Below are 27,709 nucleotides of genomic sequence, written 5' to 3' on the forward strand. Positions count from 1 at the left end.
AGTAAATGTTAGGACTTCTGATGACCTTGGAGTACGTGTTCACTGTCAGTTTGTTTGTGTTCTTTATGTTGTTTTCTTCTCTTTCATTTCAATAGGATATTTCTTTAGCATGTAACCTTTAATATGCCTGTTTGTCTCTTCCTTTGTTTCATCAATGACCTTCCCGACTCTGTTAAAAGTAGAATACGCTTATTTGCTGATGCACCATCATATACCTCACCATTGACTCATTAGTAGACTCTTACAAACTTCAAGACGATTTGAGAAAATTAGAAAAATGGGAACGTTAATGGTCTATGGAATTCAATCCTGATAAATGCGAAGTCATAAGAATCTCAAAAAAAAAATATATATATATATACATCATCTTTCCATATAAGTTACATAATCAAGAACTTAAAACTATAGAAAATGCTAAATATCTTGGGATTACTATTAGTGATGACTTTAGTAGGAAAAAACATATTGAAATTACATCTTCAAAAGCTAGTAACACTCTCAGATTTATAAAAAAGAAATGTACAATGCAATAACCTACAAAACATACGTTCGCCCACAAATAGAATACTGTAATACCATATGGCATCCATGGCACAAAAACTTAGCATATGAGATAGAAAAGGTACAAAGAACTGCAGCCAGATAAGTCATGAATGACTACTCATACCAAAGCAGCGTAACATCAATGCTTGAAACTCTTAAATGGCAGACATTAGAACAGAGAAGAATACATGCATCCCTAAAAATGTTACAAAATATCACACAACCTCGTCTCTGTAGATCATAACCACCTGACAGCTTCTAGAAATTTAAACTTTACCATTCCATCTCCAAGAACACAATATCATATGAACTCCTTTTTCCCCGCACGATCAGATACTGGAACGCCTTACCTTATAAAATCAAGGACAGTGCTTCACATCTGATATAGACTCGAATATGTACTAATGTCATCATCCTGTTTTTATTTTTAACAAAGCTGTATATATTACTGCTCTTACTCTCTTAACACATGAATATCCTGTATCATGTAACATAGCAACATGCTTTTAACAGCTGCCCGACCTCCCAGTTATGATCAGAAATTGATTGTTGGGAGTATTTTCGTAGTTGTAGATGTAGTTTAGCTACAAGTTAGTCAATGTCGCTATGTGCTAATCCGCTATTTATATATTATTAATAGTCACTATTTTTATGTTTAATAATTTGTCTTATTTGTTTATTAAAATATGTCTTAAAATCATTATAGTATTAATAATTACTATTATGTTCATGTTTTCACGGATTTTCTTTATTACTATTAATAAATTGTCTTATGTATACTTTAAACCTTTCACAGACACTATAGTCTGTCCCACCTAATTTTGGACCTCCGATTATCTATTTATACTGTATGTAAAATTGGAAAAGTTGTCAAAAATGACATTGTTAATACCAGAAGGTTAATATCTCTAGGCATCTTTTTCATTTTTTTTTCTTTTTTCTTTTTTCTTTTTGAAAAAAAATGTAAAATGAAGTGAAAAATCAAGATTTTATGTTTTCCCTATAGACTTGCATTGTAAAATGACGTAACGTCCATTTCAAGACGGTGGCGTCAATACAAACGTCATTTGGGGGTTTGCTCTCAGTTAGCGACGTCTGATCAATTTATTGTTGAATAGCAGACATGGAAAATTAAAACAAACTTTGTCCAAAAACAAAGACAAATATCAAACAGGGAATGCCACGTACCAAAAACGCAGCCTACCCAAAACGAAACCTACAGCACGCAGACGTGCATACCACAAACACACACACACACACATACACATACACGCGCACACACACACAAAGCCAACACATGAGGAACAAAACTTGTAGGATTTACTTGCACGGAAGGCCCAGAATTAACTTGTCGTTTCAAATTAAGCAGTTGTTTCCTTTTCAGGTTTTCAGTTTCTTTTTTTTTCTGAAAATGTGTTTGTACTTATTCGTTAGCATTGATGTAAAATAAATACAAGTGAAGTCAAGTGCATATCATTGTGTCAGCCAAAGTTAAAAAGAGGTGGGGATAGAACCCATTTAACTCAATTTGATTATAGGTTACTCTTGTTAAGAGTCGTATTAAAGGTTCGGGTGATAACACTATGTTTCAGCATGAATACATGTTTGTGTGTACTGACTTGTGCTTTCTATTACCCATGTACTCACTATTTTAGTGACTGTCCGATCAAGGTAAAAATTCTACCTCAACGCAATTAATAATTCAAAATGTACAGTCTCGATCTATTTTAATTTTAGACAACGGCATCTATTTGATCAATTCCATCCTCGCGTATTTATTTCCTCATGCTCGGTCGTTCAGTGAAATCCAAAGTAGAGTGGCGGTATGCTAAAACATTATTTTTTGCGCTAATGATAGGCATGGTAGATCTACAGAGAAATGAAATCTGTGAAGGGTTATTTTGTTCTTCAGCTTAAGGTAAAAGTAGCATGTATAGAAACAAGCGTGCCCCTTATAACATACTGCAATTACACCAGAAATATATATTTACATTATACATGAGCTAATATACATCACTATGTATATTGTCAAAGTGTCAAACAACATAGATTGTATATTCAACGTGAATTATGTCTAATAGAAATATATCATTTTTCTGCCAATCAACGGTCACTGCGGTATATAATTGCATTCTATTTCATAAAAATATTATAAAGTGGATGCGACCTACAAATGTATTCAAAATGTGCATGATAAGTTCTTTCCCACACACTATTCGATGTCAACGGAAACCTTTGTCTGTACCATAGTAATATTAATATAAGTATAAGTCATCATGTTGTTCTTTCCAAAGATTTTGAAGACATCTGATATAACATATAGCATTTTACCAGGGCAATCCATAAATTATTTTCGACGGAAATCAAATATACTCTTCACATATTGTCTGCCTAAATTACACAAATGGCAAAAAAGTGCAGCTTCCTCTTATGGATCTCATGTTTCAGTGAGGCTTAAGGCAACGTCTGTTCTGATATGTCGTGGTAATGATTGCATAGACTTTGCACAGTGTCTGTGAACACTTTCCAGGAAGTGCATTTGTGTTTGTGTTCTACCAGATCAAATTTCATATCCAAAAAGAGCTCTAGATAGCACAATAGTCTTATAAAGATGTTTGACCGACACTGGATGTATTCCACCGCAATCTGCAAAACTAATCTACGTTTTGCATAGTTTCGTTCACGCATCTTTGGTATTTTCATTTTAACACACATGTTCTTGTTACACTTAACATCTAGGAGCACATAACTGTCTGTTTCTAAGACACTGTCCGGATCCAGTCTCCATATTCTCGAGGTTTTATTCTTTTATAATGTAAATATTGTGGCAAATAATTATTTTCCCCTTGTAAAAATCACAATTTCGATTTTTTATTGACAATTTATGAACGTTTTGCATGGGCTATGCTAACAAAGATATCCTGACGGTTTTATAACAGTCCAGTCATAAAGTCAGAATTGGTTTTAAAAAATAATGCAAAAAAAAACTGCTGAAATTTACAATAAATTCAAAATATCTCGCAAAATCGTTCTTGATGACTTATTCTAAATTAGTCAAGATATATTGAAAATTTAAAAAGTTTCTATTACCACAATCTGAGTTCTTAAGAACGTTTTTATAATACCGGTGGTATTGTTTCATAAGTTAAGTGTTGAGGAAACCTCTTGTAACGGAAAAGGAGCAGTATACAGTACTTTTTAGGGTAGAATTCGCAGTAAAACTTCTTGGTATAAAGTAAGCGTTGTAATTGTTACAAACGTGACTGATAAAATTGAGAATTACGATTCATTTCGAAATGACAAACTTACTGGCTATGATTATCCGTTACCTTTTTCTCTGAGAAACTTGTGCTCGAAAAGAGGTTTGAAAACTGTACATCATCATCATCATCTTGATCAGTATCGCCTCACTCTAGAAGAGAATACTCGCGATTTGATTAACATATTGTGCATTCACAGTCTTAAGTATTCACATCTAAACTGGACTAAAAGTTTCTTTTCAAGAACAGTTAAAACAAAGGCATTAAAAAGGTGTTGTTGTTTCCTAGAACAGCCTTAAAGCCCTCCGGTGTGGACTGATTTACGGCATGTTGCGGCAAGCGGTTTCCAAACGGTCGCACAGGTAAAAAAAACAACAACACGTATTTGCTTGTTGTACTCAATAATACTACAATGTACTATAATTATTCAATTATCAGTGAAGTGAAAGCATTTATTTCATAAAATAAGTCAAAGTAAACTTCTGTCCCAGTTTTTAAAGAAAATGTCATGTTGTACATGTATGTTGAAAAAATTACATCACATTGACACACCTCAGGACATATGGCAATTTTCTCGGAAGATTCAAGATGCCCCTCTGAGCGTTATTTCAGGTATGTATGGCCACCTTGTAGAACCACTGATCTTCCGAAAGCCGGCCGGAGGGCTAACATGACGACCTGATGTGGGCTCAAACCCACTGAGACTATGGTTATGTGATTTGATACCAACAACCTTCACCATTGGCCACAGCGGTATCTTGTAAGATGTACTAGGAGACCAGATAGACTGTTAAAAATAAAACATTTCTGAAAAGGAGATTGAAAATAGAACTTTCATATTTCTGGGCCATGTAATGTAATATTCTGTGAGTTTATTATTAAATCCTTAGTTACAAATAAGGCTCTGTCAGAGTAGAACTATATTTCCCTTGCTTTTCTTGCTTTAGTGCAACTTTTACTGGAAAAAGATGAATGAAATACAAGTGGAACAGAGTCTGTGAATTTGGGAGATTAGATTGAGAACAAAAGGAAAACTCGGTAACGCTCAGTCAGAGTTACTTTTAACTAGAAATTACAATATTTCTAATCTCAAGATACTGAAGACAGCTTTTAGGTGTGGTTGCTTACCATTTCTTGGTTCACCAAGACAACAAGAAAATCATGGAACTTCAATTTCTTTTCTGCAGCATTTTTGGTTGCAGGTTTATCCCGCTACCAAAGTTAAAGTGTATTTCTGAGAATCATAGCATCTTTATTTTATTCCGAATCACATCCAAAGGATGTTCATGTGCTACACAAAACAGTCCCATTCATGAACAGTGCGGATGAATCATCATTGAACAAGCAGTTCTTATTCAACCTTGTATCCACTCACACTGACCATTTAGATTATATAATGATAAGGTATTCCAGCCCATGGTTACATCACAGGCTGGGTCAGGCAGAGTTCATCTTCGATATGAGGCACATAAAATTTGTATTTGTTTCTCATTCATATATTTTCATAGACTGGTATTTAAATAGAAAATAAATCTACTAAAAACCCGCAACCATCAGACATTTCAAGGCTTTGATTTAATTTTTGTCTCATCAATAGAATATCAAGAAATTGTTAAACCAAACTGGTAAACATAAAAATTGAATGAACATAACAGTCGAAAAAGGGCCAAATACAGCCATAACAGAGTTATGAAACCTATACAGTGAAAGTCAGATCTTCACAGTGGAGAAGTGTGTAAAGTTCCAGTCCATTCCCTTTGGTGGGTACTGAGATACTAGCTCAAATCCAAAAACTTTCCCAAAAATCGAAGAAGGCGCTTAATTTAAAAAAAAAAGAGTTATGGAACCTGTGTAATGCAAGTAAGTTCCAGCTTACAGTCGAAAAGGGACATAATCTTATTAAAATGCGAATTAGAGTTATGGAACCTGTGCATTGCATGTCAGATCATCAGTGAACAAATGTGTAAAGTTTCAATCCATACCCACCAGTGGGTACTGAGATAGCAGCTTACATACAAAAAATTAACCAAACTATAGCTTAAGTGAAAAAGGGACATGGTTTTATATATTTAGCAACAACGAGTTATGAAACATTTGCGATGTACGTCAGTTAGCGTGTGAAGTTTCAACCCATTCTCAAGAGTGGTTGCTGATATACCAGCTTACGTACAACAACTTAACCAAATCGGGATGCCAACGCGGACGCGTCCAGTAGCACTAGCTATTCTTCAAACAGTTGAGCTAATAAATTGAAGGTTAAATCCTCTTCCAACTTACCAAGATCTGATAACACAAACACAGCCGTCGAACAAGCGTTTGGTCATATCTCTTGAATTTTTCCTATAGGAAAGTATTGTTCAAGACTTATCCAAGGGTGGTTGTGATACTTAAGTTCCTTTTACTTTGCAATTGTTTATAGACATTTGATTAAATATGACTGAAATCATCACATCACGTAAGAACATGTATTAAATGCGTCTGCGTGTGAAGCATATATCATTTTGTAGTTACATGGTATGTTTTTCACGGTTCGACTGTTATCTTTCAGAGTACAACATATTTCATAAAGACGTTTAAACTATATGCAACTATCATAGTTGCAGTCTATAGAAGGAAAGAGGTGTATGGGAGAAGAGGAGGCGGGATGGAATTCTCTATTATTCATACAGGCAGACTTATTTATATCCAAATTTAATGCAGTCATGTTACACCAATTTGCTGAAATGGCTACAAACTCTGCTTGTACGTATAAGAAGGGGCCTCCGTGGCCGAGTGGTTAAGGTCGCTGACTTCAAGTCACTTGCTCCTCACCGATGTGGATTCAAGCCTCACTCGGGGCGTTGAATTCTTAATGTGAGAAAGCAATCCAGCTGGCTTACGGAAGGTCGGTGGTTCTACCCAGGTGCCCGCTCGTGATGAAATAATGCACGGAGGGACCCCAGGGGTCTTCCTCCACCATCAAACTGGAAAGTCACCATATGACCTATAATTGTGTCGATGCGACGTTAAACCCAACAAAAATGTGTACGTATAAGCGGCTGCAGTCATATCTTGCCATTATTTACTTACAGTACATACGTAGGTCATTTTTAAAACAATCATGTTTGTAGCTGTTTGTTAATGAAAATTATGCCATGCTTACATTAAAGCAGATTTCTTTCCGTGATCGTAAATATGATTTTTTCCCACAAATCGCTTGTAGATATAAGACGGGGGCATCATAATGTTTAATTATCAAATGTACCTTTCCAACAGTAAAACAATTTGTTACTGACATAATAAGTTAAGACGGGGGCATCATAATGTTTAATTATCGAATGTACCGTTTCAACAGTAAAACAATGTGTTACTGACATAATAAGTTAAGACGGGGGCATCATAATGTTTAATTATCAAATGTACCTTTTCAACAGTAAAACAAGTTGTTACTGACATAATAAGTTAAGACGGGGGCATCATAATGTTTAATTATCAAATGTACCGTTTCAACAGTAAAACAATGTGTTACTGACATAATAAGTTAAGACGGGGGCATCATAATGTTTAATTATCAAATGTACCTTTTCAACAGTAAAACAAGTGTTGTTAGTTAGACGGGACTAATAAATATAAAGTTAAGGTTACTGACTATAAGACGGGGCATCATAATGTTTAATTATCAAATGTACCGTTTCAACAGTAAAACAATGTGTTACTGACATAATAAGTTAAGACGGGGGCATCATAATGTTTAATTATCAAATGTACCGTTTCAACAGTAAAACAATGTGTTACTGACATAAAAGTACTCCCGAAAATGTAGTTGCACGCATCTGTGAACTTCCTTCAATAGAGTCCCCCGACTCGGCTGAGTCTACTGCCGTCCAAACGCTCTCCCCGGCTTTCAGTCGAAGAACTACGGAGTTACTTCCCATGGTGCGGTACCCTGGATACGGATGTATTACTACTGTAGACCGCAGTTCCCCGTTGACCACAATCTTGACCCAGATTCTATGATCGTCGTAGTTCTCAACGGCAAAAGTGAATAGGTAAACACCATTTGTTGGGGCTGTGAAAACACCAGTGTGAACATTGTACGCGTTGCCCTCGTTCAAGACGACTCCGCCGTGCTGTATCGTATGATCGGGACCAAGGCCTGTCACCTTGCGATTGAGATACACCGAGAACGCCGTGCATTCACCACTTTGTCGTGCTAGAAAAGAATATCAAAATATCGTACAAACCTCATGATTTACTGATATTATAAAACAAAACGCGGTTTTCTTGCAATTGGTCCTGAAGCTAAAACTATTCTAAGACTGCATTGGACATGCTTGGAACTGAAAGAAATTATGGTCTCTGCTATTTTAGCTATTTAGCTTAGTTCCGATTAGCCGGATAAAAATTGACGACAAAATCAACAATCCGCTATAAAGGAGAATTATATATCACAAAGAAGCTTATATTATATGTCATGTGATTTATAAACCCAACAAAATAAATAATAAACTTTTCAGAGAGTTAATATATAGCGTCTTTGTTGTTCCCATTTGACTAAACTATTGAAATGTCACTGCTCATTTGTGAGACATGATAAGAGACAGAAGGAGAAATCATTCAGATACAGGTGTGTCCGCCTCAATAAACCTAGCTCTTACACCAAGTTATAGACTGCCTTTTATTTATCGTGCACGGTGTTATAGCACACAAATCCGTCTTTCCTAGGTCGGAGGCACTCATAAGCATCTCAGAAATTTTCAGTTTCTGGACAGGAATATACAGATCACTAACATGCGATATTTAAAATATTGTTTAATTAATTTTTATTATAATTATGTTTTTCTATTAATATTTCACACGTGAACTGAAGCGCGTAAACACGATAAAATGTAAAATAAGTATAAGGTCACTATTGTGTTTCAGTATTAACATAAACTGTCAATAATGAAAATGAAATATATTTAATTGAATGAAAGTATCGTGGGACAAATACCTTGTCGTCTGTTTGGCACGCTTTGATGTCCAGTGAGCTTCCCAAACCGACCCTTTAAACTACTCTGGCTTCCTGCATGGTCCTTTGTAGAATTCTGATAAGGATCATGGTCATTTCCTGTATATTCACCATGCGTCTTGTCGCTTAAAGAATGGATCAAAGACTGGAAATAGTCACTAGCCTGTTTAACTTGTTTTTCACACTTCAGAATCTTGGTTGCTTGAGTGTTCAGACGATCACTGAGAGTCCTGATTACTCTGTCCTGATCATTTATCTTCTCCTCGTATTTTCTGTTGAGGTTCGTCTGCTTTTCGAGTTTTGCTTCAATTTCCGCCAACTTCAAGTCAAATGTCCTCACAAACTGCGACAGTTCATGGACACTGTACGTCCGCGGACTATCTTCACACGAGCAACTCTGAATAAACAAAACTAATACAAAAATTAGACTTTTAGTCATTGTGCTCATTTTTAATGTGTCAAGACTTCAGAATTTTGTTCAATGTACATGTATATTATATTTATCACCAACCTTATCTTTTGATTTTACCATGTCCCACTTTATGGCGACATTTTGTGTGCGTCTTTGAGATAAAACAAGTTAGTTATCTACCTTTATGATTAATGGCATATTTAAGTCAGTTTAGTAAACAGACAAACGCATTTCCGAGTCAAAAGTATTTTTAAAGTTCAAAGGCGCCCATGTTAGATTAGAAGAGTAGACATTAAAATAACGAGAAAAAAAAATGAATCAGTCCATATCGTTGATTTTAAATTCTAATTTAAATTATGCATGCGCTTGGAAGAAAACCTACTTTACAGTTCAAACACACATGCGTGTACAATTTCATTACCACACGATGTATCTGTTTACTTTGACTTTAATGACACGCCATACTTTGCTACGGGAAAGGTCCACTCCAATACATTAGAAACAATTTTATTCAAGGCGACATGTGGACTAAACCATTCTCTTTGCTTAGGATATTACAGTTTTTTTCTTATCACTAAGATGCATATTATATAAATATTGCATTTCTGAGAGGGTGATATGAAAAATGTTCACCGCGAGATATATGAATATTGACTTCGGCTGGCGCCTCGGTCAATATTCATATATCTCGCGGTGAACGGCGCCTCGGTCAATATTCATATATCTCGCGGTGAACATTTTTCATATCACCCTCTCAGGAATGCAATATTTATTTTATTATACCGAAAGCTTATAAGGGTCAAAACATTTACTGGAAAATCAACATAATTTATTTAACATTAAAAAGTAATTACTAACCAAATAACGAAGACAGAATTAAAGAATCTTTACTTGTTAGGACTCATAATCTGTGGCGACTTTGCTGTAATAAGACTTTTTTGATAGATTTAGTCGAGACGTTTACATATCGCTGACCTCTATATTTATTCTAATATTTCAACATTGCGTCAAACAGTAGCATTCGAAAAACGGCGATAACTTTCTTTTTTCTAAATGAAACATATAAGTGTGAGTACTCATTTTCTTAGTTAGATCATTTCCAAACTTGTTGTTGTAGTTTCGATTCAATATTTGATGAAAAATTGTTTTCGAAATATTTTGCACGTAGCATAAAAAAGAAAATAATCTATGGGGAAGTATCAGTCTCTCAACTGGTGATATGAAACAATAATATCACATGCGCAGAAAAACAAAATAACGCTGTTGCGCATGTGATATGAAATTATGGATCATATCACCTGCGCAGAAATTGAAAATAACGATTTTGCGCATGTGATATAAAATCACTGGGGAATATGATATATTATTCAAGTTAAACTAATGGGAAATTTGCATTGGACATTTATGTGAGGTATAATAAGAATGGATACTGGTGCCATGTAATGCATCACTGCTTTGATGCTACCCTATCATTTCCGTTATCATTTCTACATGTACAAACTACAGAGGTATTAATTGGAAAGATATATTCAACCGATATACAACAGAAGTATATTATTGCTATAAATATACCCACCGTATCAATGTGATCCCTATTCTAACATAGCACTCTTTTGGTAGGAAGTCAGGCGTTGTATAATCTGCGATAAACAACAGTTGACGCGCGAACCGGTGAGAGAATATTATGGCGTCATAGTCGCAAGACGTTCGGCTTTCTATTACTTGGACGAATGAAGTTCAACTTAATTTTTATCATCATGTTTAACGAGCATGTTAAACTTATTAAAACTGGACCTCCGCGTGGTTTACCTTTTGATTTACCACCGTTCATCGTTCAGTGCACTCAGCCCTAGCTCTCGTGGTTCAATCCCTGACCTTGTGAACTCTGAACCGTGGTAAATCAGATGATTAAAAACGCAAAAGCCTTGACCATTTGATAGAAACTTTTTATTTGCGCCTTTCCACATTAAATTAGTTATACTCATTGGATAAAAATGATATAATGCTCGGCAAAGAATCGCCCTTTATTTAGCGCGTTTAATAAATAATTCAATAAAAGACACCCCTGTTTGTTCATTCTATACTAGTTTATAGGTTATAATGCAGTAATTCGGTCCAAAATGTGCTTCCGTGGTGTATCGAAAGAAGTCCCTAATAAATATATCCCATTTTTTCCATTTTTCGTGCATTTGCGCGTAAATCGGGGGCCAAATGGGCATTATTTCACTTGTGGAATGAATTTTACATAAAATAGGACACGTTTCATGCTAATACTCGCATGTTTTCGAGTTGTTTAATTGAAAACGAAAGTAGGGTGTTTATTCTGCGGACCTCTTTCTGAAATGCGGCAATATGAGGGTACCTGACTTCAGTTGACTTGCATTTCAGTGCATACTATTCAACACCCCTTTTTCTTTTCGTTTTCTTGAAGCAAATGTATGGATATCTTGTGGAAAATAGGTCTACGACGGACGGTGAAAATCTAGAAACTGTAACAAAATTGTTCTAAAGTAGCTGACTTTTATATGAAACAAAGAACAATTTCTTTTATTGGTATATAGCCTTAGTGTAGCATTAGCTATTACAGTCATATTGATTCGTTTCCTAGTCCAATCTAAGACGAAACCGACCTCACACCTGTTTGGATTGAAAAAGTCAACAAATATGTTAAGAGTTCTGGAACTATTTTAAACGTGTTCTTAAATAATTATACAAAATAAATACTCAATTAATACTAATTAATCACACTCGCAATCATTTGTAATGATTATATACAAAGTAGGTGCTCTCCTTTCAGTACCAGGAGATAGCTATAAGATCTTAATGATGCAAATTTAATTCTACATAAAGCATCTAGATCTATAAATAAAAAAGCATGCTGATTTCAAAAATATATTCCTTACAAATGGCCGCATAGCAACAAGGCAAAATAATAGTAGACCCGGTTTGATGAGTCTGTTCATGAATAGTAATGTAAAGTGCAACACCTCTCATACCTCCAACCCACTCCTCCAAGCACCAGCTTAAGCGGAATTTTATTACACAAATTTTGAATTTAAGCACTAGTTGTAAAATCTGTAAGAAGACCTTTTTTTCGGAGCATAGAATGCAACTAAGGAAAATGACAGCAGACTCGGTTTGTAAAGCCATGATGAATGGGTACCTTAAGCATGTAGAACTATAAACTAATAGCAAAAACATTCTGAGACAGAAATAGACGCATTACTTTAAAGACAATGGGATACTCAAATCTATAAGAAAACAAGTACGAAAGTTGCTGCAAGATGCAGCAAAAGGAAACCCCGCGCCAAACAAAGCAGTGTATGTAGTACTTACAGAACAGGAGTCAGTCTGATGGGGTTCTAGAATGTTGGAGAAATATCATTGCCTTTGTAGTGTGTTCAGGAATTTTATGGTTGTATTTAGTGACCTATTTTTGGACTGATCATATGCGAAATCGACCTTGATTAATTATTCTAAGTTTTGGTATACGTAATAAAATGTATTGTGTACACAAGGTTGTTCTTAGATTCAGAATTCAAAACTCTTAACAGTGACTTGATATGACTTGAACTGTCAGACATGGGCGGATACCTTTAAAGTACCATCTTGTAACAGCAATAACATAATAAAAGACGATTCGTTCAATTTTATAGGTTACCGTTTAATATTATTGAATTGCTAAACACAACTTAAGTTGAAGCAGCATTACTGTCGTAACTTGTATCTGACAGGTATTTGAGTTTATATTAATAAAGGAATTTATTTCAAATTATAATACTATACTATGTCCCTTTGGAAAAATACGACGCAAAATATATTTCTATTATATTGACATAAATTGATATGGTCATTAACAACATCTTACACTGTTTTATAGTGAGTTTTTCACAATCATTTTATGTCGATTCGTTTCTTAATCAAAATTTAAGAAGCACGTTATTTTGAAGATTCAGGCAGCACAAGCGCTTCTCCTAGGTTTGGTAAATCAAACTCAGCAAGTATTTTATTAGCTTTTATCACGTTCTCTTCGCTCACTTTTCTTCTTTTCAGATTTTGTATATTTTCTCTGCTCACCGTACTCCCAGCTTGTGAATCCTCAGCAAAAGCTTTTAAAGCCAATCCAATATGTTTCTTGTCGATATTCAGTTCATCAAACACTTTCTGCAGTGTTCCAACTTTGTCAGCAATCAAGTCTTCGTATAGAATAGGTGTAGCCACTCCACATTGCTGTTGAAAATTTCTGACAATTGTAATACAATTTGCCCACATATACGTAAACTGTTCAACCGTGTTCATTTTATCCGCTATTTCGGTAAAATCATGGTCTTCTAGCATATGACAGAAATAATAATAGAATCGACGTCGAAACCATGGAACGTATTTAGAGAAAGTGTCATTGTCTATCAGGTACATGGCCAAACTTTGAGCGGTTTCAGACAGCATCACTCCAAGGAAAGATGAAACAGTCTTTAAGCTGTTCCGGTACCCAAATATGATTGAAAACTCCGGGTAGTGCTTCCTTATGTCACCAGTAAGACATGTTCCACACACTCTTGTCTTGATGCATACTCTTTCCATATCTTTATGCGGTTTACACAGAATTCTTATCGTTGACACAAGAAGACGTTCATATTCAGACTCTGACACTGATTTCTGTTTCCGAATATATCCGAGATTTGTGAGGCAGTCTGGTTCCGCGTGGAGAATGGTTCCAGGAATGTTTCCTATGGCTTTTGCTAGCAAAGTAGAACCGCATCGTCCAGTGCTCGGCATAAAACAAACTTTGACTTTCGGATCGCCAATGCCGTCTGCAAGTTGACACAAAGACGCAAGAGGCATTTTAATAAGTTTAGTAGCATGTCTGAACTGACCGATATATTGAAATGCGTTTGTTTCCGGATTGAAAACATCAATAAGTTCAGATGTCTCAACAAAATAAGCATTTTCCCTTGTCAGACAGTACAGGGAAACGTTCTGCTGCAGAACATACGACGGGTGAGTGTACCTTTCATGAAACGCGATAAAATCCTGCGATGAAACGACATCTATCATAAAAAACTTTCGACGCCACACAATAGTTTTCACTTCACAACTAGATTCAAAGCTCGACCTTTTTGGTGAAACAAGATATTGAATACAGTTAATAATCATACGTAAAATTGAAAACAAGCAATATCCCATAGAGGACATGACACATCCAAATGTCCGACAGAAACGACATGGTTATGTTATATATATTAAATTTCAAGTTAACTATCTATACATATACCAGGTGGTGATGTATGTTTTAAATCCTATGGCAATGAACTCTACATATGCACACAACCGAGACAATTTTTTAAAGGTCGGCGATCGGCGATATTTCAATGAACTCTACATGTTTTCGTATGCACACAACCGAGACAACTTTAAAGGTGGAGTCAGGACGACCAGTGATATCTCTCTATGGTTATTCCAAAGCACACGTCCTTCGCATTTTTTTCTTGCGATAGCGTATATTCACTGGTAAAAAGGAAAGATGTAGTTCCTTACATACGGATTTATGTGTTGCAAATAAATTTAGTTTTATAAAGATAACTTCTCAAAATCTTGTTCAAGAACCTTCCCTGTACAGAATGACCGCATGTCCAGCAACCGGACAAGGCCATTTAGGTACCCAATCATTATCTTGCTATTAGAAAATATATTGTTTTTAATAAGTTGTATAACAAGAGGACCATGATGGTCCTGAATCGCTCACCTGTCCCCACATGACCCAGTTTTGAACTGAGTATGACGTCGTTTTTTCTATTATTTGACATAGTGACCTAGTTTTTGAGCTCATGTGACCCAGTTTTGGACCTGACCTAGATATCATCAAGATAAGAATTCTGACCAATTTTCATGAAGATCCATTGAAAAATATGACCTTTAGAGGTCACAAGGTTTTTCTATTATCTGACCCAATGACCTAGTTTTTGAACGCATGTGACCCAGTTTTGAACTTGAACTAGATATCATCAAGATTAACAATCAGACCAACTTTCATACAGATCCCATGAAAAATATGGCCTCTAGAGAGTCACAAGTTTTTTTATCATTTGACCTACTGACCTAGTTTTTGACCACAGTTGATCCAGTTTCGAACTTGACCTAGATATCATCAAGATGAACAATCAGACCAACTTTCATACAGATCCCATGAAAAATATGGCCTCTAGAGAGGTCACAAGATTTTTTTATTAGTTGACCTACTGACCTAGTTTTTGAAGGCACGTGACCCAGTTTCAAACTTGACCTAGATATCATCAAGGTAAACATTCTGACCAATTTTCATGAAGAGCCATTGAAAGGTATGGCCTCTAGAGAGGTCACAAGGTTTTTCTATTTTTATATCTACTGACCTAGTTTTTGACTGCACGTGACCCAGTTTCGAACTTGACCTATATATCATCAAGATGAACATTCAGACCAACTTTCATACAGATCCCATGAAAAATATGACCTCTAGAGAGGTCACAAGGCTTTTTAATTATTTGACCTACTGACCTAGTTTTTGACCACAGTTGACCCAACTTCGAACTTGACCTAGATATCATCAAGCTGAACATTCAGACCAACTTTCATACAGATCCCATGAAAAATATGGCCTCTAGAGAGGTCACAAGTTTTTTTATTATTTGACCTACTGACCTAGTTTTTGAAGGCACGTGATCCAGTTTCGAACTTGACCTAGATATCATCAAGTTGAACATTCTGACCAACTTCCATGAAGATCTATTGAAAAATATGGCCTCTAGAGAGTTCACAAGGTTTTTCTATTTTTAGACCTACTGATCTAGTTTTGGACTGCACGAGATCCAGTTTCTAACTTGACCTAAATATCATCAAGGTGAACATTCTGACCAACTTCCATGAAGATCTATGAAAAATATGGCCTCTAGAGAGTTCACAGGGTTTTTCTAGTTTTGGACCGCACATGACCCAGTTTCGAACTTGTCCTAGATATCATCAAGGTGAACATTCTGACCAACTTTCATAAAGATCCCATGAAAAATGTGACCTCTAGAATGGTCACAAGCAAAAGTTTACGGACGCACGGACGGACAACGGACGCAGCACGATCACAAAAGCTCATCTTGTCACTTTGTGACAGGTGAGCTAAAAATACTTTACGATCAACACGCAGCACTCATGTTAGCACTCAGCCCATTGCTATATACTGTGTGTGAAAAATAAATAATAATCCTCATTTAATGAGGTGAAAAGAACACACATTATGTAATTATGGGCGTCATTTGGCCTGTCTCATGAACTACTTATGCGTTTCTTGTCAGACTTTCACAAAGTTTTGTGAGATGAAAGGCCAAAACTCTTGATTCAGAGCTTTGGAAGTTGAAAAGTTCTGTCAACTGTTGATGCGAATATAGGAGCATTATCTGTAGAGAAAAGGCTATACAACGAGAGAAGCTATGAATACCAACCAAGCACATTGGTCAAAGTAAAAAAGGTTCGTACCCTGTCCAGGAATCACTTCTGTTCCTTTTATCCGCACAGATGCAACACAGACGTACCAAAACAAAATTGATAAATGTCTTTCATTTCAGTAGAGAATAGTTTAAAAAGCACATTGTGATTCAAATGTTTAAAAAACTAAATATGTTAACAAGAGGACCATGATGGTCCTGAATCGCTCACCTCTTCCCACATGACCCAGTTTTGAGTATGACGTCGTTTTTTCTATTATTGACCTATTGACCTAGTTTTCGAAGGTATGTGACCCTGTTTTGAAATTTACCTAGATATCATCAAGGTGAACATTCTCACTAATTTTCATGAAGATCTCATGAAAAATATGGCCTCTAGAGAGGTCACAAGGTTTTTCTATTTTTATACCTACTGGCCTAGTTTTTGACCGCACGTGACCCAGTTTCAAAACTGACCTAGATATCATCAAGGTGAACATTCAGATCAATTTTCATGAAGATCCATTGAAAAATATGGCCTCTAGAGAGGTCAAAATTTTTTCTAATTTTAGACCTACTGACCTAGTTTTTGACCGCAGTTGACCCAGTTTCAAACTTGACCTAGATATCATCAAGATGAACATTCAGACCAACTTTCATACAGATCCCATGAAAAGTATGGCCTCTAGAGAGGTCACAAGGTTTTTTTTATTATTTGACCTACTGACCTAGTTTTTTATGGCATGTGACCCAGTTTCAAATTCAACTTAGATATCAAGGTGAACATTCTGACCAATTTTCATGAAGATCCATTCAAGGGTATGGCCTCTAGAGAGGTCAAAAGATTTTTCTATTTCAAGACCTACTGACATAGTTTTTGATCGCAGTTGACCCAGTTTCAAACTTGATCTATATATCATCAAGATAAACATTCAGACCAACTTTCATACAGATCCCATGAAAAATATGGCCTCTAGAGGGGTCACGTTTTTTCATTATTTGACCTACTGACCTAGTTTTTGAAGGCACATGACCCACTTTCGAACTTGACCTAGATATCATCAAGATGAACATTCTGACCAATTTTTATGGAGATCCATTCACAAGTATGGCCTCTAGAGAGGTCACAAAGTTTTGCTATTTTTAGACCTACTGACCTAGTTTTTGACGGCACATGACCCTGTTTTGAACTTGACCTAGATATCATCAAGATGAACATTCAGACCAAAATTCATACAGATCCCATGAAAAAGGCCTCTAGAGAGGTCACAAGGTTTTTCTATTATTTGACCTACTGACCTAGTTTTTGATGGCACGTGACCCACTTTCGAACTTGACCTAGATATCATCAAGGTGAACATTCTGACCAATTTTCATAAAGATCTCATGAAATATATGGCCTCTAGAGAGGTCACAAGGTTTTTCTATTTTTAGACTTACTAACCTAGTTTTTGACTGCATGTGACCCAGTTTTGAACTTGACCTAGATATCATCAAGATGAACATTCAGACCAACTTTCATACAGATCCCATGAAAAATATGGCCTCTAGAGAGGTCACAAGGTTTTTCTCTTATTTGACTTACTGACCTAGTTTTTGAAGGCACGTGACCCAGTTTCGAACTTGACCTAGATATCATCAAGAAGAATGTTCTGACTAATTTTCATGACGATCCCATGAAAAATATGACCTCTAGAGAGGTCACAAGGATTTTCTATTATTTGACCTACTGACCTAGTTTTTGACCGCAGTTGACCCAGTTTCAAACTGGGCCTAGATATCATCAAGGTGAACATTCTGACCAACTTTCATGAAGATCCATTGAAAAGTATGGCCTCTAGACAGGTCACAAGGTTTTTCTATTTTTAGACCTACTGACCTTGTTTTTACCGGCACGTGACCCCGTTTCAAACTTGACCTAGATAGTATCAAGGTGAATATTCTGACCAACTTTCATAAAGATCCCATGAAAAATGTGACCTCTAGAATGGTCACAAGCAAAAGTTTACGGACTGATCACAAAAGCTCACCTTGTCACTTTGTGACAGGTGAGCTGAAAAGAGGGAAATTTGGATCAAAATTGGGAGAAAAACACACTTGATAGAAAGCCTAGAAAGGGGATTACGGCCGAAGGTTGGACCCCAAAACGTAAAGAAGAGGGCCATGAAGGCCCTGTATCGCTTCCTTGTCTACTTGTTATGCCAGGTACCCTAGTATCCAGTTTTACCTAGATTTCATGTAACTCTTATCATGTTTATTTTAAATCTAGTAGAACGTACACCTGCTTTTGACCAAGGTGACCGAGACTCTTTAATGTCATCTCGGTTTTATAAAGACAAAAATTCTGACAAAGTAGTGTTAACAAGGTGTTTCTATGATACAGATTAGGCGGAATCTGGAGTGTTAACAAGATTTTCCCATGCTTTGACCTAATGACCTAGTTTTTGAACATAGATGTTCCAGTTTTAAAATTTGCCTGGTTTTTTCAGTGACAAACATTCTGACAAAGCTTCATGAAAATCGGATAGAAAATGTTCCCTTTAGATAAAAGATATATGCTACCGAGTACACACTAGGCATCCACCATAATACATATCTATAATAAAATTGCCGGATTAGCTAAAATGTATACAAATGACAGCCAGCCTTACATAGATTACCTAGTCTCTCAAATCACATCTAAACCCATTTTCTGGCCTGTATGTCTACTGAATCTCAAATCACATTTAGTTTTATTTTGTGAACTGGGTGTCCATTCCACTTGAGCTGTGATATTCCCATCTAAACTTGAAGCCAGTGAAAGAAACCTTTTACATTTTCAAAACATCATTAATAATGTCTTTTTCATGCCCAAAATGTATTTTCTCATCAAAATCAGTTTCCAAAAATTTTTTTTTTAGAAATTAACCTATTTTTACATGGAAATGTAGTCTGTGTTCAGACCCCGTGTTTTGTTCACAGGAGATAACTTCTGAGGCTATTCAAATTTTGTATAATTATGTCCCTTTTCTTCTCAAAACATAGATAATTAGAGCCAAGACTGATGAAGTCAGAATATATAATAGAATTATTTTTTCTAAAAAAAAAAAAAAAGATTATCTGGTCAGTAGCCAGACTAATGGAAGTGTTGCTTTTATGCTAATTAAGATGTCCTGAAAGTTTTATAACAATTCAACCACAGTCAAAACTGAATTTTTTAAAATTTGGTGTCAATAATGATAGAAAATATACCACAAAAATCGCTTTTCGATGATAAATGCATAACAAATGAAAATATATTCAAAAAGTTCCTATTACCACACTTGCTGGTCTTTAAAATAATGAATGACACCAATGGTATTGTTTTATATTTAAAGACAAATTGGGCAAAAACATTGTTATTGGAAAGGTGAAACAACCTAAATCTTATATTTGACCTGGGTGTTTATTGTGTATAGACTAGCAAACCTATTTCACCTAATCTTAAAGGTGGATAATCAGATTTTGGCCATGTAACGGATTTGTTCGAAACTTTAGCATCTGATCATTTACACTCATTTATGTTCACTTAACACTTAATACAAATTAGATTTTCACTGGAGGTATTTTTAAAATTTCATTTTCCTATCCTGGTTGCCGAACCAAGATAGAGTTATTTTATCATAAGTATAAATTTGATAAACATACTTTGCCTAAGGAAATGTATAAATATTACACATATTGTAATATATTTGTAAAATATTTGCATTAAAAAGTATTTAGATGGAATTCATTAGAAACGCAAGTTTGAAAAATTATTATTACCTCCCTTTGCCTATCCTGGTTGCGCAACCAAGACAGATTGGAAATTAATGAATTCAGAAGCTACACACAGCTTTTAAACTTGCATTTTGGTTCAGATTGTTCAATAGTTGATATGTCTATCAAATGCAAATGTAAAACAAGAGCACCGCCTTGCGGGTGCTGACGCTCATCTGATTTTTTTTTGTATAATAGAAATATTGTCCTACCCATGATTTTCTAAGTCTAAAAAGGGCCATCATTCTTGCAAAAAGCAGGAGAGAGTTATGTTTCTTGATGTACAGTGTCCACTTATGATTGTGAAAAACTGTTGCAAGTTTTAAAGCAATAGCTTTGATAGTTTATGAGAAAAGTTGCCTTAAACATAATACTCAACCAAGAAAATGATTTTCTAAGTCCAAAAGGGGCAATAATTATTGCAAAAAGCAGGAAGGAGTTATGTTGCTTGCTGTACAGGGTCAGCTTATGATGGTGAACAAGTGTTGCAAGTTTCAAAGCAATAGCTTTGATAGTTTAAGAGAAAAAGTTGACCTAAACATAAAACTTAACCAAGAAATCTGATATTTTCTAAGTCCAAAAGGGGCCATAAATCTTGCAAAAAGCAGGATGGAGTTACGTTTCTTGCTGTACAGGGTCAGCTTATGATGGTGAACAAGTGTTGCAAGTTTCAAAGCAATAGCTTTGATAGTTTAGGATAAAAGCTGACCTAAACATAAAACTTAACCAAGAAAACTGATTTTCTAAGTCCAAAAGGGGCAATAATTCTTGCAAAAAGCAAGATGGAGTTATGTTTCTTGATGTACAGGGTCTGCTTATGACGGTGAACAAGTATTCCAAGTTTCAAAGCAATAGCTTTGATAGTTTAGGAGAAAAGTTGACCTAAACATAAAACTTAACCAAGAAATCTGATATTTTCTAAGTACAAAAGGGGCCATAAATCTTGCAAAAAGCAAGATGGAGTTATGTTTCTTGCTATACAGGGTCAGCTTATGATGGTGAACAAGTCTTCCAAGTTTCAAAGCAATAGCTTTGATAGTTTAGGAGAAAAGCTGACCTAAACATAAAACTTAACCAGGCAACGCCGACGCCGACGCCGACAACCGCTCAAGTGATGACAATAACTCATCATTTTTTTTCAAAAAATCAGATGAGCTAACTAGACATTGTATCGAAATAAAAAGAAATACCCAGCTTTTTATATACTTTCATATTAAAGGGGAGTAATTACAAAATTTTATAAAAATAATAAAATATACATTTCAAATAGGAATCTAACTCTATGTAATCGGTCTTTTTGTTCCTTAAATAACATTCAGCCAGTATCTTTTTTGGTAAACACCCCTTTTAACTGTTAATGGTACTGTCCAAATTGAAAGATGGACAAGTTCATTATAGAAATTTAGCAGGGTAAGGGTATAGAAAATGAAATAACAATATTACAAACACAGATTTCAACTATATTTTAATCTTAAAATATATTGGATGGCTATACAAAAATATAAAATATATGCTTCAATAATAATATTGGTATGATACAAAGACACTTTTAACACATTAACATGTTCAAAGCACTCTGCTGTTTCCATTGTGTAGAGTCAAAAATAATCAAGATTTTAGAATTTAGTGAAAAAATTGCAGATAACAATCTTTCATAAACAAACCAGTATTTTGCTAGTTAAGGACATTTAACAGAAATAAAACAACAGAATTCTGATATATCCACATCTTTCTAGCTGTTTTCGCAGTAAAGAAAAGCCAATGCAAATAGCTCATATTTGCTATGCTTATATTTGCTGCTTCAGTGAGTTCACTAAAGATACATCTTTCCCTCTTTACAAGAACCACCAGATATTTAGGTTACCCCTTGAAAAATGAAATCATGAAAACTGTATAATAAATTTTGATGCAATTCATACGAACATGTGTAAACGCCAAACAAAGTCTTCAAAACAGCGGGATGCATATTGCCTGTCATAACCCATTTATTCGTCAGTATGCAAAACTTTCAGGTAAGTAGCTTTATAAGATATAACTGTATCAGATTCATTGTTTTTATAACCATGAAAGGATTACACACAATTACCAGGTAAAACACCTAGAACAGGTACATGTATACAAAAAGGATAATCATTTTCCAAATAACTTGAGTTAAGTATTTTTCTGTATATTTGAAAAATAAGAAACTCCTATTAATAGAAGAATGAAAGCTGTAAACTTGCTGAATTTTGAGAACTTCAGAAAACAAAGTGCAATATGAGGGCTGAGTGAGAAACTCATGTATCTTGTTCTTTATTTATATACAACTACAAGAGTTTCGAGCTCAGCCCACAAATTATTATAGTAAAATCTACAAATAGCCTTATCTACCGGTACTGAATAAGTCACTTAATCAAAAGAATATGTAATGGTTGAGATTTCTGTGAGTGTTTGTGTATCTTCTGAGAACTTGTACAAGCCAAATTTATGTAATAAGAAAAACATACAGAAAATCTCAGTTTCCATGGAAACAAAGACACTGTATTCATGGAAAAAGAAAACATGTAGGAACTTGGACACTGTATCCATAGAAACTAACAAACAGTTTCCATGAAACTGCAGACACTACATCCATAGAAATACACAAACACTAAATCCACGGTATCACAGACACCATATCCATGGAAACATACAATGAGTTAAAAAGGATAAAACCATCACAAGATTAAAGGCACAACCTTTTTCTCTGACAAATTGCACAAAATGTGAACTTAGACAAAAACATGTAGATATATCATATGAATGTATAAATACAAAAAAACAGTTGCCAAGCTCAACTTAGGCAATTACTATCAGGCTAAAAATTTATATGAACATCTTTACAAATAAAAATCATTATTTTTTTCATTCATTTCACTTTTAGGAATTATAATCGATGCTTTGAACAGATTTTTAAACTTAATAGTCAGTACTTTTGTCATTTTGGAGATGAAGTCAAAAGTCTGGTGTATCACATATACATTCAAAAATGAGTTTTCTGTTTTAAATCATTCAAAAAATCAGTTTTCTGTTTTAAATCATTCAAAAATCAGTTTTCTGTTTTAAATCAATATGGATATTAGAACTGTTGTTTTGACAATAATTCTAATATGCTTGTTTCTGTTAAAACACTCTTAAGCTATAATGATGTCACATTAACGTGCGATGAGGTCGGTCTTTTTGTTGAGACCAAAAAAGAGCCCAACTATATTTCATCTACTGTTTTAGATTAAGGGCATATTAGAATCAAAATAAAGTACAGCAAAATCGTGTTTTATCTATATTAATACACTCCAAATCGGTTATACGTCGCAAGAATAAATCACACGGTCTATGCCCTCGTGAAATTATTCCATGGATGTATAACCTCTTTCTATGTATTCTATGTATTATTAACGTTAAAACAAGTTTTTTCTATACATTATTTCTTAATCATAACTTTACTGTTTCACTGATCAGATCTTTTATTGTCATTGATACTCGAGATGTTTGTGAAATCAGCGTGAATACTGACATGAAAGAATGCATTGCAGACAGATAGTGCTGCATAGTTACAACAAATACTAGCTTATAACATGACAATCACAACCATGAGTGTAAAGAAAAGAAGGCATCAAAATGCTGCGAAGTAGGGAAATTGCATTCCGTGTAAAAACATAGAAAATAGATGATCACAACCTTACAAAGGACAGCCTTACACAGCAACAATCTGAGATATGAAGTTTTGGTGTATATACTGTTGTTTCTAACAGAACAGAGAAGCTGAGATTTAATATTTGTTCCCATATGTGTTGTCTAAATCTCTACAAGAACATTAAATGTTCACTGCTTTAAAAGCATTTTACATTCAATACAAGTAAATTTACATTAAAACATTCGTTTTATGCTAGTTTTTGACAAAAGCTAAACAACTGTGCAATCAAACATGAGTAAAAGTTTGCTAAATAAGTAAGTTTTGTATTTTATAGTTAATCAAAACAGGAAAAACTCATAACATCACTTTCTGTTTGCCCTAAAACCAAAAATGTCTTTTTACATTAAAATAAGAAAGTTCATAAGAAACCTGTGTATCACAAAATTCCTCCATTTACAGCAACATATGTAATATCACTCATCACAACATTCTTACTGCTTTTTTTAAAAATTAATTCCATGCTGAGATTGTTCTATGACATACATGAAACAAATGTTAAAAGGTTAAAAACGAGAGTTGAGAGTTCCCATGCTGCAACAACAGCTCAGGCCTTGTCCAGCAGGTGATTTTAACAAGCATGATTTACTGCTTTTAATAATTTCAAAATGATTTAAATGATATTTCTAAGCTATACCACCTCAGAATGCACTAAACCTATTCTGTAATGTAAAAGCGTGCACGCAACTAGCACCTCCTCATTTAAGGCCACACATCCAATGAAGTCTGGCTACTCTCTTGATAACTTTATAATTGCTTAAGCATATTTCCATATATCAATAATGACTATTCAAGTAGAAAGACAATCAAATTACACTCACAGTACTGTAGGAAAAAAACAATTTTGATTTGAAGATCAGTTGCAACTTGAATTTGACTCTTAAATATTGTATTAGATTATTTTAAACACTTCTCAACAAGGGAAATTTGAAAAGTATTTTTATGAAAACTATGCTCTTCAATCTGGTTCAAGCACAAGTGTGACAAACAACAACTAAAATTATGGAGTTTTGATGAAATCTGCTACTTACACAAGTAATGAGCCTATATGGAACAGTTTAGATAGTAATTCCAGACTTGGAGCAAAAATTTCCTTTTTTTCTGAACATTTCAAATAGATCTCATAGCATGTGTTAGTGTTACTGCAGGAGATCGTGTGACATAGAAATACCACTTGACAACAGGTCAGTATTGTCCACTATTAATCCTCATCATGCTGGGCACGACTGATTCTGCCTTTGCGATCATTGTAGATAATGATCAGCCCTGCACATTCGTGCAGTCTGATCATGATCTGCACTGTTCACCATTCAGTCGGTATCTTTTTGGTAAGCACCCCTTTTGACAGTTAATGGTACAGTCCAAATTGGAAGATGGACATGTTCATTATAGAAATTTAGCAAGGTAAGGGTTAAGTGATGGGGAGCACTGCCTGACTTCAATGGGTTCCATGACCCTCCTCTTGATATGCAAGTTACATTGAGTTACCTCCAGTGTACCCTGCTCTCTTGCCAGATGACCTCACTACTTCACATGACCCCCAGCACTTTACACCAACTAGCCAATACAGACCAAGAGATGTGGTCAAAATACTCATAAAAAGGTCTGGAATTACTGTCTAAATTCAGAATCAACAGATTTAATTCTACAAATTCAGACAAACATCTATATACCTTAAGAAAATCTCACTGAAGATAAAATCTATTAAGAAAGAAGCATGCAGATCTTGGATAATTTCATTATGTAAATATAAAAATTAATCTTGTATACAATTAAGTCAGGTACATGTAAACAATATCATCTTTTTTTTCGTTGTCATCTATTATATTTCACCTCACAACCTACTATTCACAAAAATGATACTAATGTATAAACTTTTATAGTTATCTCAGGAACTAACCTTACATAAAAATTGCTACTAAAGTTAGAGTAAATTCTTCTAATCTTTAACAGATTCAGAGATCTCATCTATTTCCACTCAAAACTTAAAGGGACATGCCTCTAGGCAGAATGCCAAACTTTCAAATTTCTGTCGCTTTTCTAAAGATACATTCATAGAAATGCAGATTGGTCAGTATTTATTAGTCAATATTATGTCAGTTTATATTTCATCAGCATGCTTAACTACCTTTCTGTTATGTTACTTCACAGACTATTCATAAATACTGTGAAACTTCAGTTTTACATTTTACTTATAATTACTGAAAAATGAAAGCATTTCCAAACTTCTGAAATAAGATGACATAAACCTGGAGGCATTCTCCTTTAAGAGTATGGTTTGTATAAAAGCAATGTTCTGTAAAGCATCACAAAATGTTTGAACGTTTGGGTTTGTTAAAATGTAAATACTATAACTTTTAACTTTCAATAATAAAATTGTTTGAACTTTCCTCATTACACCTGCATTTAATTAATAAACTGGAACACTAGCTAACAGTATGTTCTGTGAATACAAGATCATGTAATATAATCTTCATCTGCATAATTGTATAAATACAGTTAAATACTGTATAAAAGTAAAATGACCAATTAAAAATTCATTATTATGAAAAATACAGTTTACTGCTGGGTAATACTTCAATTTTATTTTCAATGACCCTCTAACCTTTTCAGAACATAGTCTAACATTTAACACTGACACAAATAGGTTCTGTTGTCAGACTTTTGCCGAGTTTGGTTGTTGCGATAAAGATTTCACTGGCCTTTTCCCCGCCACTGACGTGAATACAGGATCTCTATATGCATATGATGAGTTACTATAGTTACCACCACTTGGTGGCAGCACTTCCTGTCTAGTCACATGATCTTTATTTGAATTTAAATTAGTTCTATTCACATTCATATTACCCCTTCTAAGATCATCGTATTCTGCGTAATTCCGTCTATCACTGACAATCACATTTTGTGGTGTCTGCACTCTATGAACCCCTTGATAGCTTCCGTTTGCATTTCGGAAATTTGTGTTACGATCATATTCATTAGTTGGTGTCTGACCCCTTTGAATGCCAAAGGGGTGCTGTGGCTGTCTATCTTGAGAAGGGGTGGGGCCCCGTGGGACCACTGATGAATGCTGCTGCTGTTGATGGTACTGATTATTTTGATGGTGAAAATTCATATCTGTCAATGACGTCTGCCCTCGCGATGGAGGACGATAGAAGTTACTATATTTAGAAATATTTGAGTCACTAATGAGTCTGGTTCCCTGCGGCTGTATGTCTCTGTAATCCTGATAATTACTGGTACCCTGAACAAAATCCGCTGAACCAATCCGACTGTGAGGTCTGTAAAGAAAACCGAAACAGGTTCTACTACTTGTATGAATAAGCAGTTTTAATGTGTGAAAATGTCTGCTAATTTTAAGGAATAATAACCAATTCCAAAGTATTTATCTATTTGGGAGAAAACTGAGCAACATGACAGATTGTAATATGACAACTTTTGGAAAGAAGTTTTACATCTAAATCTGGCAGATTAGAAGAAAATCAAGAAGATTTTTCCTACAGACGTTCTGTCTATAGCAGTGAGCCTGGTAATGGAAACTAAACAACCAATAACCTATTTCACATGTCC

The 27,709-nt window shown here is 34.9% G+C and overlaps 2 protein-coding genes across 11 annotated transcripts in view; both read right to left on the minus strand.

The window, feature by feature from the left end:
• Nucleotides 1–7,521: 7,521 nt before the first annotated feature.
• Nucleotides 7,522–9,334, minus strand: LOC123532249 (complement C1q tumor necrosis factor-related protein 6-like). The gene is made up of 2 exons (XM_053518409.1): nt 8,776–9,334; nt 7,522–7,995 (listed from the first exon to the last, which is right to left on the minus strand). Exons 1-2 carry the CDS (start codon nt 9,239–9,241, stop codon nt 7,574–7,576), a joined length of 888 nt encoding a protein of 295 aa, XP_053374384.1. The 5' UTR covers nt 9,242–9,334; the 3' UTR covers nt 7,522–7,573.
• Nucleotides 9,335–21,878: 12,544 nt separating this feature from the next.
• The window catches only part of LOC123531457 (partitioning defective 3 homolog), a 109,858-nt gene continuing 104,027 nt past the window's right edge, over nt 21,879–27,709 (minus strand). For all 10 annotated transcript variants that reach the window (XM_045312442.2, XM_045312437.2, XM_045312435.2 and 7 more), the window contains one exon: nt 21,879–27,420. In XM_045312442.2, the coding sequence (XP_045168377.2) occupies nt 26,796–27,420 (625 nt within the window). In that variant the 3' untranslated portion in view covers nt 21,879–26,795. The remainder of the gene's footprint in view (nt 27,421–27,709) is intronic.

The sequence above is a fragment of the Mercenaria mercenaria genome, chromosome 11 (assembly GCF_021730395.1).
Source record: "Mercenaria mercenaria strain notata chromosome 11, MADL_Memer_1, whole genome shotgun sequence".
Taxonomy (NCBI): Eukaryota; Metazoa; Mollusca; class Bivalvia; order Venerida; family Veneridae; genus Mercenaria; species Mercenaria mercenaria.